The 17,495-nt window shown below is 39.1% G+C and overlaps 1 protein-coding gene across 1 annotated transcript in view; it reads left to right on the forward strand.

Moving 5' to 3' along the window:
- raph1a (Ras association (RalGDS/AF-6) and pleckstrin homology domains 1a) overlaps window positions 1-17,495 on the forward strand; it is a 55,481-nt gene that overhangs the window by 19,779 nt on the left and 18,207 nt on the right. Inside the window, 4 exon segments of the mRNA XM_043248834.1 lie at window positions 13,736-13,855; window positions 14,149-14,251; window positions 14,505-15,130; window positions 17,009-17,083. Coding sequence (XP_043104769.1) covers window positions 13,736-13,855; window positions 14,149-14,251; window positions 14,505-15,130; window positions 17,009-17,083 — 924 coding nt within the window.

The following is a 17,495-nucleotide window of genomic DNA, read 5'->3' on the forward strand; positions in this document are numbered from 1 at the left end:
CAGGGAGTCTTCATGCACGTCTCCCGTTTACAGCACTCAGTTGTGCGTGAATGATGACATTAGTGATGCTTTGTCACTCTTTGCAGGATGTTAGGACCTTTGAATTCTTCTTTTGCTTCCACATCTTTTCTCTTTCCTCCTCCTCAAAACCCTGTGCTTTCTCTCTAATGTGAATTGACCATGTGATTGACGAGACAAATGGCTGGAATACTTGGCCTAGCTTTGGTTCCAGAGTTTAATTTGGTCATGGACAGGCAGCTGTTCTAGAGCCAGACACCATCAACCTTCCCCAGTCTAGTGGCTTCCCATATTTAGTATCTTCATAATTTTGCTTTCCAATATTTGTATTTATTTGAATTAAGCAGGCCGGTTACCTTTTTCTCTAAATAAGGTAGATGTGAGTATTATTTACAGTAGTTTTTGGCTATGGGTTTGTTGGTCCAAAGTTGAAAAGGTGTCTCACTTGGGTAAGATTATCATGCATAAAAACTTCCATCCACTGTATTTAAGTGAAAATAAGTTTGTGTAAATATTAATTGAACGCATCTGTCTATCTATCCATCTTACACTATTATGTTTTTCTTGTTACAAAAAAATCACTGTAATGCTATTATTCAATAGAATTTCTGTTGAGGTAAATTTGCTCTTGGTAAAGGCAAAAAAGGATATTGAGTCAATCTAAAAATCAACATTATTGCCCTCCTATAAACACACACACACACATAGACACAGCCTCACATCTCTCTATAGCTTCTGTTTGAGAGGATCCAACTTTTTTTATTGTTTCCTCTTTTCCTGGCAAGTTAACCAATTGTATGAACTCCCGCTCAAACAAACCAACTTGTAGGACATTTATCATCTGTAAAATATTATATATCCATTGTTTCTGAAACCAAATTATAGGCTAATGTCAAATATAAACCTGGTTTCTGTTGGTTGCGTGTGGAGATGTTGTTAAGTAAATTGCGTGTGCGTTTGCGACTTCATGAGGTTGGACCATCATCTCCCATGAGCCTTACAGAGGCGTTTGACCAGGGAGAACGTTGGCTGGTGCTTTCTTTCTTTCCAGGGATGTGGAAATGACAGAAGCATGGCAGATCTGACTGGATAAAGACACTTCTCCTACTGTTAACTCGCAAGGTTATTTTAGTACAGACTGGAAATCTGCAGTTGGGAAACATTGACTATAGTTTCGCAATAATGAGACGGAACTGCATGGAGGATTTAGTGTTCTTCACTCCAGGAAAAGGAGCACTGAAATTCTTGCTTTTATGTCTAGCAAATAGTGCCATCTATGCAAGTCTGCAGCGAATTTAAACCTGCAGCTTGTTAAGAGTCAAAGTCCTGGACCAAATTAATTGACACATGGTTTTCTTTATGCCTTCCTCGTGAAAGCAGGGACATCACAGATTTCTGCTTTGTTCTGCAACTTTTGCACTTAGCGCAAAGACATTTAAACACGATTTGTGTGACAAATTGACTGATTGATTTGCGCACATTCTTCCAGCTCCACTATCTGTAGTCTTACTACACGCTTGTGTGTTGAACTCTAGATGTTGCTTTGTGATTGGATGACTGAGTCCTGGAGCTAATAAAAAATTTAGACTTTGTGGTGCCACTGAGATATTATTTGACTCTAATTTTATAAACATTTAAAGCAGTCCATTCCCTGGGGAAAAAAAACTTTCCACATCATCAAAGAGGATATGTTTTTATGCTTGTTCCTGATTAACATACAGAGAGAATGCATGATCAAAGAGTTTGGTTGATTTGGCGCTTAATTTTGATCAGAAATATTGAGATTGTGTACACATTCATGAAAACCCATGAAAGTGGCTTGTTAAGCATTTTTTCTTCCTGTTTTGATTGTGAAACACTGTTTGAAAAGGGCATGTTAAATGCCCCTTCTTATTTAAGAAATTAATTAATAGCTTTGTTACAATTATTATGAACAGTACTGAATTGCTATTTAGTCCAAGCAACTAAAAATAAGGGGAGGTATTTGATTGGACACATTTGGTTATGGTTATGTTAGTAGTACGTGTCATCTGTAATGTCTGAAATAAAAAGTTGTTGCTACATTTTTAGGTAAGTATATGTACAAAGAACTCATTTTATCAACTTTTAAAGTTTCCTATTATGTTTTTTTTGTAATGTACCTTTATTGCAGTGTGTAGCACAGCTCTAAATGAATGAAATCATCCTTCAAAATGTTAAATCTGAAAGTGCACATGTATAAAGTTATTGTCTCTCAAAAGAAAGAGTCGATTCTCACAACGTTATAAGACAATGAAAGTGTTCTTTGGCTTTGCATGCATGTCAACCTGTTGTTGGGGACTCCCAAAAGCAAAATACGAGCCTTTCATTACCCATAATAGGGGCACTTTAATGTGTGGCACATTTTTTTGTTTTAAAACAGCATTTTAAAATGACAACAATCTTTTAACACTACACAAATGAGAAGGCATGTCAGATGACCCTTAATGCAGGTACAACCATAGACCCATGTATGGATAGATTTGCTGTAATTTAGATGGCGGATGCATCTGTGTGCTTGGAGCGGTCAAATGAGGCATCTACCTATGCACATCTATGGGTACAACAATGAGCATGATGTTATTGTTTACATGGTCGGCAAGGATACGCAGAGAGAATGTGGGCAGCCACGCCATCTTTTTCAAAAGTCTATTTTTGTCTGTTTACATTAAAACACAACCCTGGAGTGTTCAAACTAAAACGGGGTCTGCTGCGTTTTCAAAAGTTTTCGAGGGTTGAAAACTTCAGAGTAGTCTAAACAATAGGCTAAAGTTCTGCATTTTTCAATGAAAATGCACTAGCGTAAACAGGGCCTTAGATTTCATGGGGTGTTTAAAACATGCTCATATATAGTAGCCGTGAAAACTCTTTGAACAGTTTTCCTGAATTTGCTTGAGAGTCCTCCGTGTACTTCTTTCTGTTTGAATAAGGCATTTAATGGAAAAGTGTGGTCCAGTGATGGATGTGCGACGGGTGTAGCCCAAGCGGGTGCGAGACAGTCTTCATGTTCTGACTTTAGCTCTGAAAGGTCATGTAGGCAGTCTGCTGTTTTTACACAGGGCTGGTACATTATACAGCAATTGAACAGGCCTGGTAGTACACAGCAATTATACCACATAGTTACGTAACGGCATGAGTGTGCCTTCAGTGCCGCCCGCCCAGAGCAGTGGCCAGTTTTAAGTACCTCATCTGTCTTTGTAGTGTTTTTCCAGTGACATTTTCACTCTGGCTGTTATTTTAGTGTTTTGATGATAAAAAAAAATAAATCATTTCCATCCCGGAATTTGACTAGTCATAGGACTCTAGAATGAGATGCTAACACCAGCTGCCTCTGATTAGCAGTAGGAGATAGCGAATCATTGGTTCATCAGTGATTTGTTTGTGTCTTTGGTAGTGCTGGATCATTATATAACGGTAAACTGGTTTCAAATTAAGCTAACTGAATGAATAAACAAAAAAATAGCATAGAGGTACAAGTGCCTAAGCAACGTACACACATTAATTGAGAGGAGATCCCTGATGATAGCTGCATACATTCCTGAATAATAGTTGGAAAACTTTTAGAACTATTAATAACACGGCTGATTTGTTAAATGGGCAAATACCAAACTGTAAATGGTATTAACAGGAGCCAGAGATGGTGAGGACAAGCGCGAAGAAAATAAAATAAAAGGCAGCGCAAGATCACTGAAATATAGAAAGAAAATTCGAAATACTGAACTGGGGGTCTGTCTTTAGAAAGGTTTAGATGGTATTTTCTTTTCATCTCGCCTCTCTATAATGCATTAGCTTTCATGGGAATCTGTTTTTCGTCTGTAATAATCCGTTTCAGAATGGGGAAAAAAAAAAATCTGAAGGACAAAGATTGTTTTATTTATCCGGAATTTATTGGCTCATGAAAAGTGGATGTTCCACACCAGAATGGAGCCAGATCTGAATGACACCTCCGAAAGTTTTTGAAGAGGCCACGTAGGCTGAATGTCACATTCAAGCTCTGATTGTCTTGTTACAAGTAATTACATTTGGATGACAAATTGAAACTGTATTAGTTACTGTATTAGTTTATTTTTTTTTGCAAAGATGTGGAAGAACATCATATGTTACTAAAGACTCACTGCAGTTCGGTATCTAGCGTGTCATTGGGACTTGGAGTCGATCTCATGGACTGGAATGTAGCACTCACAAGAACGAGGCATCAAATGTAAACTTTAGCTGAGAGCAAAAAAAAAACTGTAGTGGAAATAACCATCTAGGCCTCGTGCAGTAAATGGAAAGGCAATCATGACTTTGTTTGTCAGACCTGTTCAGTAGGACATATTCCATCAGTCTTTGGCGAAATGCTCCCGCTGGAGAAGTCTTAAACATTTCCAGCACACATCCTCAACTGAATTCTCCGTTTTTGTTTTTTTTTCTTTTCAGTCTCTTCTTTCACATTTTCAATCTGTTTTTTTTCCCTGAGCACAACGTGGCACTCAGTCACATGCATACTTTTGTGTTTTTCAGTCTCTCTTGGAGATAAACGGCTGCTTTAATAACGCTTAAAGATCTCAGTGCCATAGCAGTGCTGTGGGATCAGTGGGAATACGGCCTATGATCGCTCCCATATGTAGGGATCTTGCCAAAAACAGTGGCATTGGCTGAGCACCAGCATCCCTGCACCTCAGTCTGCCTGTTGTATGTGGTCTCTGACAACCTGTGCTGACTCGAGGAAGATGAATTATGTTAGACAGTACCATCTGTTGAGCAGGGGACTGATTTGCACACTGCCAGGACACCATGTGTCATGCACTTTATGCAACTTATCATTTGAAAGCTGTTGCGTCTGGTTTTGTGCATTTTTTTTTTTTCGTTTTTTTTCCCCACCTAATCTGTTTACTTATTGAACATTTTATAAACATCCAGTTCAAAATAGCTTTTCTATTATGAGCGTGTTTTGCATTTTGACATTTTTTGCTACATAAAGTAAAATATATCAGGATGATACGGCATTAAAAATGCTCATTAAAAGAAAGGAAAAAAAGAAAAATGGATTAAGAAAACTGCACCATGACTTTAGTAATCATGACTTAATAAAGAACTTTTATCCACTAAATCGAAGTCACATGCTGTGACCAATGAAAACATTAAAACAAAAGATTGCTATATAGATGACCCTTTGCATGATATCTATAAAACTTTAGTATTATTATTGCGATTATTAATGTAATATGAATAGGAAAATAATTTCTACTTCATGGTTATATCACGTGATAGCCTAGTATGTAGCCTTTTCAAAACTATATGCAGTTTTGCATGCGTCTAATGTCCTGATATTTATTATGGCCACATTTATTAGTCATTGACCCTGCTACAAATGTTGTTCTTTTGGGAATTTGGGAATGTTACGCAATGTTTATTTAGTCAACTTATCTTTGATCTCTGGCTATGACCTTTATACTGCTGTCAGTTGCTTTTATTTATCCATGAGAACCACAAACCTCTCTTAAGATTTGTCGAGATCGAGATGCGGGTGTGTGTATGTGGTGTCCGCACACAGTGGCTCGCCAAGGGACCTCCCTTTGATGCTGAAAAGAGATAAAACTCTTCTTTTCCGCTTATTATCTCTCTCCCTGCTTATTCTTTCTTTACTTTGTTTTGAACGTCTATAAAGAGCCTACTCGCAGACAGTTTAATCGCGAAGCCACCGTTCCCTGAACCTCAGTCTAAACATCTCTCTGGTACTGTTTATGTTGACTGTGTGGAAGGCTGTCTCCAGATTTCTGCCTATGACACTCCTGTCTCTTTCTAGGGAGTCATCGCAATCAAGTTGCGATGAAGAGCGGAGACAAACAGGGAGGAAAAGATAGGTATGCAGGGAGGAAAACGTTATTAAAGCTTAATATTTTCAAAATTCGACTCGTCAACCGTTTTGCCCCCCTGTTTTCGTGTCTATTTTTGCATGAGGTTTTCATACGCAAGTGAGAGAATGTGTTATGTTTGTGTGTTTCCATGCTCCCTCGCTCACATCTGGAATACTAAGCTGAGAGTTGGACTCTCTTGTTGATTCATTTTCATTTTTTCCTACGATGACTGAGGCCAGCTCGTCCTCACCACGAGTACATTTGTTTTTCTCCTCGAGATGAAGGCAGAGGGAACGAAGGAAAATCTGGATCTTATTTGAAGCCGTTCCTTTTTCCCCCTTCGCTCTGCTTGTATCCTCACCACAGCTCAGCTGGAATCTGCCTCGTGCGAGGAGCTTACTGCGGTCGTGTCCCGAGTCACCCATCCCTGAGGATGACAGCTGTACCGTAGTCGTGGGAAAACGCTCCTCAATGCTGCTCTGTGTTGTACTGAGAGTCCCTGGACTTGAGTTGGTGTGGTTGAAGGAAGGTTTTCACTCATGCTCCACAAAGAACGTGGATGCTGATTTGTAATTATGCCCAGTCAGCGTAGGGTTACTGTACTTAAGCCCAACAACAAACCAAACCCCCCTCTGCATCTTTATTGCTCCTGAAGTTGGGGCGAATAAACCAGAGATCTGCAAACTGAAGCAGCCCCCAAGGACACAAAGCTCTGAGCTTTTGGAATAAACCACGACTGTATCAGATGAATGCTGGACTTGCAAATGGAAACTACTCTCTAGATGCTCTGATTTGTAGTTTTTTTTTTTTCTACCTCCTGACAGGGTGTAAGAACAGAAAAGTGAGGAGATATTTAAGATAAGCCATCACTTTGGCTCATGAATATTTATTAGGTGATGTAAAGTCACTGCTGAAGTGCTCTGCTGAAAGCCAGGTAAGATAAGCCATTGTTGCATTTACTGCTTATTTTTGTTCACCGCAGAATTTCTAGGTGTTTAATGCCATCAGTTCCAGTGTTTTATTTAATGATTATTTATTAAGGTTGAAGAACGTCCACATTTCTGAAGGAATGTGAAATCAGAGTTATACACGCTTGATGGTAACTATAAATTTTTATGTGATAGATTTGTTATTTTCAAAAGCAGTCCTATATTAGTTTTTGGCAGTTCCTGTACCTGTCCTTTAGTTACCTCCCCCCACTGTTTTCTTTCTTTCTTTTTTCCATTTGGCTCCTCATGTAAATCTCATCTGCACTCGCTTATTGTTTCAGTAGTTGGGGTTGGATAAGGTTTGCATGGATGCAAAAGTGCAAGAACTGCTTAGATTGTGCCACGTGTCTACAGTTCCTTCCAAGACTGTGAGTTTTCATACATCAGATCATATTTCTGCTTTCAAATCCAGATTTCAAGACGTTCACTTGTATGTTGGTGTTTCGAAGCATTTTGTTGCCACAAGATGTCACACAAGGTTCTTAGTTAAATAACGTTACGGGAAATTTAATTTGGAAGTGAGTATCACTGTTTCCTACTCTCTGAGAGAGACAGAACACTCTGAAGGGTGCAAGGTAGTACTGACTTAATGCAACACTCTACAAAAGTCAATTTATCTCACCATGGCAACAAATTTATGCTAAAGGCACCTAAGATGAATAAGGATTTTGTGTAAATTAATGCTGATAATTTTATTTGGATTCAAATTGTTTCATGTTTAGTACAATAAGTTCCCGTTTGAAAATATTCCCTTTTTTTTGTTTTGTTGTATAATAATTTTTTGAGACCTGGTCATGGAACAGGACTTTACCATTCAGACGTATGGGTTCTCTGTTCGGCAAGGCTCCATTTATTTGATGAAAAAGAAATACAGTACAGTAATGCAATACCATTGTAAAATATTGTTAGAAAAATTCTAAAAGAACGCATTTATGCTATAATATATAGCAAAATATTATTTATTCCATCATGGCAATCTGAATTTTCAGCAGTGATTACTTTAGTGTCTAATTGATTCTATGCTGTTCTTTAAATTGATTTGAAACCCCAAATGTTACATTATTGAATCCTGCCCATTTAACATAACCTGTTTTGAAATCTGTAGAGTCGTTTGATGCACTCACAGGAGATGATTGTGGTGATGCATGGCTTTCTGTAGGACCAGCTTGTGTCTGTGGTTTGCATTAGTCTATCCGTGTTTTCCGCCTTTACCATGCTCACATTAATAACAAACACACTTTCATTATATGAGACCCACCATGTGTTGTGTGAAGAATGCACAGGGGTCACGACCTCACTTCAAAGCCTCCTAGCATCCATTTTTAACATGCTGCATGAAAGCAGACTAACTGAGCTTAATGCCTCTGACGGGCCCATCAATGCACTTTAAATCACATTCATGATGCTGTGACTATTGGGCTTGATAATGGCAGAAATGAATGCATGATGTCTTCGTTGTTCTCTTTTTAAGAGTTTTGCCGGACGTCAGGGTTCCATGGGATAAAATTCAGCTTGTTCCATTCCACTCTGCTGACCTCTGACCCAGAGTTTAAAGATTAGAAGGTCAGGCGGTGGAAAGCAAAATTCACACAGTCGTTGTGCATTTGCAAACAGCATGAAGTTAGGATCACGACAAAGACTGATCGTCTAAAAAAAACAGGCTATTGCTATGTTATAATGTTTATCAGCAGTGTAGAGGAAACAGTTTTTAAATATAATATTAAATTATATATACTTTTTTAACTAAAGACTATAATTAGAATAATTAATATTCAATTAAATATAAGTAAACTGTTCTGTAAATTTATTTTTTAACAATATGCAAGTATTAAAGTTGTGATTAATAATTGTATTGACGCTACCTGTTTGTGTTCATAATATATTTAATATATGTTATAGTTATCGTTATAGAGGGGTGTATTGTGTTGAACATCCGTGATCGTCCCACTGGTCTGTCGAGAGGTCATTCGATTTCCTGCCGTCCACTGCTTTCAAACTGCATCGCTGAGTAAATACACTGGTATTTCTTGCACGCTGCAGCACATCTTTTGGAGCCATTAAATTCGTTCTTTGGGATTTAGCCACTCATTAATCAGGGTTGTTAGTAAATCCACTCCTCAGATGGATGTTGAATTCCTCTGGCACTCCCCTGGCAGGTTGCTTGATTATGAAATGGCATATTTGTGTGGAGATGTGCCTTTTCTCGAATACGATGCCGTTTTCTGACCAAGGATCACTTAAGGATTTGATGGGCCGTTTGTTATATAATCTAAAATGTCATTGATGCAATGAATCGCATCTTCTGATGAACCGCTTTTGGGAGTGTGTGTTTGTTGTGACATGGTAGAGGTTTGGTGTGGCCCTCATCTTGAGGGATGACTTGCACAACAAGCCGCGAGGGGGACGAGGAATCCATTACATCCTGCTCACTTCCTGTTCAAATTAGACTGTCCTCCCACACACATGCACGGCTACATGCCTTCAGATTTAATGTTTCCTTTGCTGCTTATGATTTGTTATCAGTAAAAATGTAAATGATGTGAAACTTCAAAACTGCCGTTCATTATAATTGCGTATTTTTAATTATTTTTTTCCGCTCACTAAAACATGCTAGATGAGCTAAATATGTTTGCTAAGTTAGCAACCCCATAATACCGCTCACAGCGAAAAGCGCATTCAGTTGTTTGGTTACAGATTAAAAAGTTTTACAATCGTAGAAATCAATTAACATCAAGCAGGCAAAACTTGAGCAAAGTGCACACATTTGGATTTGAGCCGAACGTGAGCCCAAGTTTATTTATACAGCTTTTTCCCACATGTCAGTAGTTTCAGTTTTCCTTGGAATCATTTTGTTTGGACTGACTGTTTATAATATATTTTGTTTATAATGAACGGCTCATTTTTCTTTCCTGTTTCATTCTGAAATTTTTTAAAAATACATTTTGGATTTTTACTATATACATGCAAAAAAAATAAAAATTGTAGTACATTTCATACTGAGTATAGATTAAATCTATTCATTTGAGACTTAGCCATATAAATATGATATAAATATTATAATTAGACTTTATTTGTAGTGCTTGTGTACACATTTGACAAGCTTACAATGTGTTTTTATGTCAGTATTGATGAGATCTTTGAATAATATCCATCTTTAAATGCAAGATATTTAAAGTGTACCTAAAAAAACCGCTCTTGCAATAGTTTCCCTTTAACACAATCACTTATACTTCAGCATATATTCATTTGGATGAGTCCCTGGACCACAAAACCAGTCTTGGGTCACTGGGGTATATTTTTTGGACCCTCAGATTGCAGATACTCAGATGATTGTATATTGTCCCATCTTAACAAAAACCATACATCAATAGATATCCTATTAATTCTGCTTTGAGATGATGTATTATTCTCTAAAATATGTTTTGTGGTCTATGGTCACATGTAAATGCATGTGTAGTATACTAAGCATAAGAAATATAACAAATAAATATGTATTTGTTTTTAAGAGCACCAATGCAACTTATTTTTTTTTTTTTTTTTTTTTTTTTTTTTTTAATAATACACTTTTGATCCGCTGTGACATTTTTTCCGGAAAATAGCCTCGCACCCAGAAATCATCATTGTTTCCAAGCTGACACACAAAGGCAATGGTGCACATGCAGTAGCTTGTTTTAAAATCTCCTTTGATGATGATTGTCAATAGGGATCTGAAGTAGGATTCAGAAAACACGAAGAGCGTGGCAGTGTCGGTAGGGCACACGTTGCTGTATTAATTAAATATTAGCTATAAAGTATTAACATTTTGGCGTAGGAGGCAACAGGAGCGCCTGCTTTACTCCACCAGAGCGAAGAGCTTGCTGTGTGTGGAATGTGTAAGGCAGTGATGTGAAACAGATGCCTCCTCTGCAGGCTTGACGCTGCACGTGGCCGCTGTCTCTCCAGACGGATTCTGCACAAAACCTAGAAGGTGCGAGCCAAGCGAACCCGGTCCAGCATCTATTAGACTGCACTGCCGCGGCATGACTTCGCAGCACGTGCGATCACAGGCCTTCTGGTGTTGATGATGTTGTTGTCACATGCGTGCGCACACGTACTCGCGCGCTCTTCTACGCGGGCCAGTGTGTGTCAGCAGGGACGTTTCCGAGCACAGTTTGAGTGTCTGTAGCGGCCCACGCCCTGGGCCTGCCAGTCCAGGCCCAAATCACAGGGCTGCTAACCGCAGGGAGCTAATTGTAGCACAGCTCCTCCAAACGCTTCCCTTTAATTCTCTCCCTGGTTTCACTCACTCTCTCTTCTCGGATCAAACATAAACAGTTGCTGATAAAGCGCGAAAGATCTGGGCCCGAGGAGATGAGCCAAGAGAATGTGCGAGAAGTGGAATCGGAATCCGAAAACTTTCCAGAAACTTGAGACTGGCATGTTTACAATCTAGAATCAAGCAATTATTCTATAGTTGGGGCATTTGGAGGGCTTTTTAACCTTTATTTATGAAAAAGTAATGAGAGGGGGGCAGTTTGATTTATTATAATTTTTTTTTTTCTTTTTTAAGAAATTAATACTTAATTTATCAGGTGTACTAATGCCAGTAAAGACATTTATAGTTTATTTCTATTTCAAATAAATGCTGTTCATTTGCACCTTTATATTCAGCGAATAATCCTGAAAAAATATCAAATGTGTTTTCATTAAAATATTAAGCATTGACATTGGAAGAAAAAAAAAGGTTTCTTGGGCAGCGGACCAGAATATTGGAGTGGTTTCTGAAGCAATGATGCTGAAAATTCAGCTTTGCATCACAGAAATAAATTACATTTTAAAATATATTTAAAAAGAAAAAAGTTATTTTAAATTCTAATGATTTTTCTAAATGTTACCGTTTATTGCTTAAGTCAGATATATACATTCTTGAAAAGCTTAAAGGTTGTGTTTAAAAAATAAATAAAAATGGAACACTACTGTATATAAGTTATTGAATGGTAGTTTGTATCAAAGTACCATGAGATTATCATTTTTGATACCATCACTGTACAATGATAGCATCGTAAAGCGGTGGATTTAGTAAAAGCGGTCACTGGACATGTTCTGTAGTGATGTTGATAATTCTTCAGCTGTGCTGCTGTGTTGAAGATATTTGCGGTGGTCTCTGGTCTCCATCTCTAATGATCCTGCCGGCTGTTCTGATGAAGATCTAAACTCTGCAACATCTGGCTAGCGCTTCATCATCCCACTGCCCAGTTTCCTTCTGCATGTTTGAGAAGGACTGACCCACAATTACAGGGTTGCCAGATTGCAAATGACCCCCCCTGCGTATCGTACTTAACCTACGGAATGTTGGCTTCAGAACGCCTGGCTTGGAAACCGTTCCAACAACTACTGTAAATAGCCCGTGTCTAATTTTTCCGTAACATGGCTGGTTATAGTGGAGATTTCTGTGGCCTGGTACGGTCCGCCCGCGAGGTTTCCTCACCAGTGACAGAATATTTTCAGACCAAAAGTACCTGAGAAGAATTTTAAGAACGTAAGAGGATTATTCCCATTCTGTTACGGGCAGTGTAACACTGCTTATTTTGTTCATTGGCTAGTACATAAACTTCAAACTACTTAGGAGAGCGTTTGAGAGGGTTGATGTGTGGTACAGAAACATTAGGCGCTGGGAGTGCTGTAATGGCTCTGTGTTTTAATAGCGACTGAAATGTGTTGCTGCTAAGCTTGCCAAAACCTTTTACAACTGAACAGGATGATTTCCAAGCCATCTGATATAAACACTGACGATAAGACACTGATATATATATATACAGATGTGTGCATCACGCGCACCGGGTCTCCATCTGTCCTCAGTAGTGTTAGATTCGACATGATAGGATTCTTGTTATCTATAAATCTTTTATGTTTTGAGCGCTGAGTACAAAGAAGAAATGAGTCAGTGATGTTACATAAGCACTTCATAATTTACAGTAGTGAGAACACTGGCCATCAGTAAGGTTAGCTTGTGCGGTCTCTGTCGTGACAGTATTTGTGTGTGTCTCTGTGGCCACCAGAGGGCAGTGTGTGATTTGAAAGTTTTAGGTCAGTGGCTGATTATGAACCTGAGGTCTTAGTGATGCACATGCATTAGAGCCCAGAGAAAGGAGCACGTTGTTTAGTTACATATGTCGCATTTATGAGTGTCTGTCGACATTTGTATTGATCGACAATGCTTTTATTTCCTTGTCACACATGCACAACTAAGATTGTAGTTTAAAATAGCTGCACTACCTTAGATATAATGTTTTTAGAAGTCTCTCCTGCTAAGCAAAACTGCATTTATTTAATCAAAGATACTGCAAAGATTGTCATATTTACTTGAGTAGTTCCAAATCTGGATGAATTCTTTGTTCTGATGAACACAAAGGAAGATATTTTGAAGAAAGTTTTTAACCTGTCTGTTTAGGGTCACCATTGACTTCCATAGTAGGAAAAAATACCGTGGAAGTCAGTGGTGACACAAAACAGCCTGGTTTGTGTTCGGCAGAACAAAGAAATTCATACAGGTTTGGAGCTACTTGAGGGTGAGTAAATGATGACAGAAATGTTATTTTTAGCTGAACTATTTCTTTAAGACATTTCCTATAATTAACTGTTGAAAACAGTTGTGCAGCATAATATTTTGATTACATTTTTTGGTGAAAAGAAGGATACTTTTGGTGAAAAGAAAGTTCTGAAGAAAAGCATTTATTGAAATATAAATGTTTGGTTTCATTATAATTGTATTTCCTTTAAATTATCTTTTGGCTAAATACAAAACTTTTGAATGGTGGTGTATGTCATGCATTTGTTTTTCCATTTTAAAGGTTGTAAAAAGTCCTTAGTCCTTCACCTTTCCTGTTTCAGATGGAGCAGTTTTCGGATGACGAGCTGGATCACGCTGCAGAGGAAGACAGCGATAAAGAGGACCAGGACCTGGACAAAATGTTCGGAGCATGGCTGGGAGAGCTGGACAAACTGACAAAGGTGAAAAACCAGCAAATTTGTGTAATAATCTCATAGCCCTTGAGGCTTTAAGCAGCGTGACGAGTCCGTCAGTCCTCTTAGATGCATTTCAATTTAACTATATTTTTAATAGTTTTTCATGTTATGTAACGAACTGTATTAAGTATAAATGACATCACTGATAATCTGTATTTTTCTAAATTAATCGGATAGTCCTGAATCCCCTCTGCAGCGTTATTCACAGCACCGACTGACACATCTGAAACTACTGTATATGTGTAGTCTCACTACTCTCTCTGTTTTGCTGTCTTTAGAGTCTAGATGACGGGAGACCGGAGAAGGTGCAGAAAGCACCTCTCAGACAAGAGACGAACATGGCCAACATGGCCTACCGCTTCTCCATTTATAACATCAACGGTGAGGCCACGTTATACAATCTACATTACACCAAATTCTATCATCATCCGCAATATTATAATATCATTATCACCGCAGATGCGCAAATTACTCTTGCAACTGGCGACTATGCATTTTAATGTAATTATGACTCCATTACAATAAAATGACTATGACTTCATTGAACACAGCGTCCTTGAGACGTGTGTTCGGTAAATGTTTGCCGCTTTGTTCACGTTTGTTTGTTTGCGCGTGCACATTTGTTTCCTCACAGAGGCTCTGAACCAGGGTGACGCAGTGGACCTGGATGCTCTGATGGCGGACCTCTGCTCCATCGAGCAGGAGCTCAGCACCATCGGTAAGCCTAGCAGCGCTTCCTCTCGCCTTGGCCTGACCGGGGACACCAAAGTGCGTCAGAAGCCCCCGGCCGGACGCAGTCACAGCACCAAGCACACGGGCAGCAGCAGCGGCGGGGCGAGCAGCAGCGGAGGCAGCACCAGCAGCAGCACCCGCGCCTCTCCCGCGTCTACCGTCAGGGTGGGCAGCTCCAGCAGCAGACCCCCGCTGGCATCCAACTTCTCCCTGGATGATATCACGGCCCAGCTGGAAAAAGCCTCTCAGAGCATGGACGATGCAGCAAGGCAGAGCTCCACATCCTTCGGCTCTGCCATGTCAGCACCGTACTCTTCCTCCACCGTGCGCAGGCCGACCTCCCATCATCATCACCGCAGGACGGGGTCGGTGGGTACGGTCACCGAGCATGAGGTGCGGTCCTTTGTCCATTCCTCTCGCTCTAGCATTAACTCGGCCTCTGCATCCAGCATGGACTCGCTAGACATCGAAAAACCCAAGTCCGATCAGGACGGGTTGCAGGACGGACAGGAACAGCCGAGCTCAGAGGTAAACAACTCTCATATTATCTCAAATCTTGGATGGATTTTTCGGACCGAGCTTGAAGTAATGCATTATCTTTGAAAGGGACATGTAACATGCCCAAAAAAAAGGATTTTATAAGGCCATGGGTCTTAATCGGTGAGCCAGGGCCCGATAGAGGCTTTGAGCAAACTTTCAAGATGGCTTTTAGATTACTTAAAATATTTTAAAATAAGACAAGTATTAAAGTGCCCCTATTATGGATTTTGACACCGAAATGAAACGTTAGCAGTAAGTAAAAATAAATTTATATAATTTAAGAAATTAGTGTTTTTTTTTTTTGTTTTTTTTTATATATATATTCCTTCCTTGCATGTCAACCTGTTGTTTGGGACTACAAAAACCAAAATAGGAACCTTTAATAATCCAAAATAGGCACACTTTAAAGAGTTAGTTCACCTTAAAATTAAGATTTCGTCAATAATTACTCACCCTCATGACGTTTCAAACCAGTAAGACCCTCAGTTCATCTTTGGAACATAAATGAAGAGATTTTTGATGAAATGGGAGAGCTCTCTGACCCTGTGTTCAATGGGGTCCCTGCTGAAACAACCTATATGTCTAAAGCGCTTAAAATGCTGCCCACATAGATAGCTCCCTTGGTTTTGGAACAGAACCCAGTCAGTTCGTCAGGCCTCTAGCAGAGCAGATTAAGCATTAAACTGAGCATTGCTTCTGTCCCTGACTGAAAGGCCAAATAAAAGCCGCTTTTACCCTCACTTCAGACTTAATTACACAGACGGGTGATTTTGCTATAGTTTGGATTATGTTTAGTTGTTGTATTAAGTTGTAGGCTATCTAACCCAAATATTTCATGGTTAAACTTTCAACCCATTGTGGGTACAGTTAAACAAATGTAAATGTGGCATCTGGCATTTCTTTTTCACATTGCCGCCAAACACCAACTTGTTGGCTTTTGTTATATTAATACGTTAACCGTGTTGGGTAATGTAAACCAGCCTGCGAACAGAATAAGTTTGTGGTAACAAATGAAATGATTTAAGAACAGACCACTGCTATTTAAAGCCGTCTGCATGCCTTCTTCAATTATTCAGATGTGTAGTCTTACATTGTGGAGGGATTGCACTAATCTATCCTATCCCGTGGATCTTTACTGACTAACATGATTCACGTACAGATGATTGATGAAAGATAAACACCTTTTTGTTTGTTCATTTCTCCCCTCTAATTAAACGACAGCATTTAAAAACAAAACATGATCATTACTGATTATCCTTGGAATCATCTTGGAGTTACTCCACCCCAAAATGAAAATGTTGTCATTAATCACTTACCCCCATGCCATTTCAAACCTTTAAAAGCTTTGTTTGTCCTCGGGACACAATTTGAGATATTTTGGTTGAAAACTAGGAGGCATGTGGCTGTCCCATTTACTGCAAGTAAATAACAACATCAAGGGCCAGAAAAAGTATGAAAGACATCGTCAGAATAGTACATCTGCCATCAGTGGTTCAAGCTACAAGAATACTTTTTGTATAGAAAGAAAGCAAAAATAACGACTTTATTCAACAAGTTCATCACCGTAGCATCATTTAGGAAGAGTATCCAAAGTATTTTAAGTTGTTCAGAAGACGAGGGTTTGTAATGACAGTGTGATGGTTAATGACAATATATTTATTTTGGGGTAGAGTAACCCTTTAAGGTCTTTAAAAGTGCTATGTGAAAAATATTTTAGGCATGTGAAATGAGAAATTGAATTAGGACATTTTTTAGGACAGTGATTATTGCTCACAATTTTCCCCTGTGCTTTCACACTATGAAAAATCATTAATGTTTATTAATCAAAGCACTAATGACTCTTGTCTCTCCTCTCTCTGCACAAAGCACTCGTATCTGGACAGGGAGACTTCTCTCATTCTGAAAAGCATTGCAGGAAAGCCCTCTCACTTGCTGACCAAGGTGACGCTCTCTTTCCACCTCTGGATGTGTTTCTCCTAGTGGCTTCCTAACCCTTCTGTGCATGCCGGCATGATTCGTTTTCATCTGTTTTTCTTGATAAGACATAAAGAAGTCCTTCTAATGAAATAAAGCTTTGTGTTATTCCTCGAACCTTGTTTCTTATATACTTAATTCATACCGAACCTAACCATCTCCCCACTTCCCGCGTCATGCTGATTCCCCGTCTGTAGCCAGTCAATTCAGTGTATTAAAGGACATCAGAAGTATCGGATCGCGTGGTTGTCTCCGGGCGCTGTGCATGGATACTTCACGTCACCTACAACATTTGTGTTGTTCCATAACAAAACAGGAATGTACAGCCCTCCATTAACTCAAACTCCCAGTTTTTGTTGATGCGGTTAATGTTTCACTA

Source organism: Puntigrus tetrazona, chromosome 9 (genome assembly GCF_018831695.1).
Source record: "Puntigrus tetrazona isolate hp1 chromosome 9, ASM1883169v1, whole genome shotgun sequence".
NCBI classification, from domain to species: domain Eukaryota; kingdom Metazoa; phylum Chordata; class Actinopteri; order Cypriniformes; family Cyprinidae; genus Puntigrus; species Puntigrus tetrazona.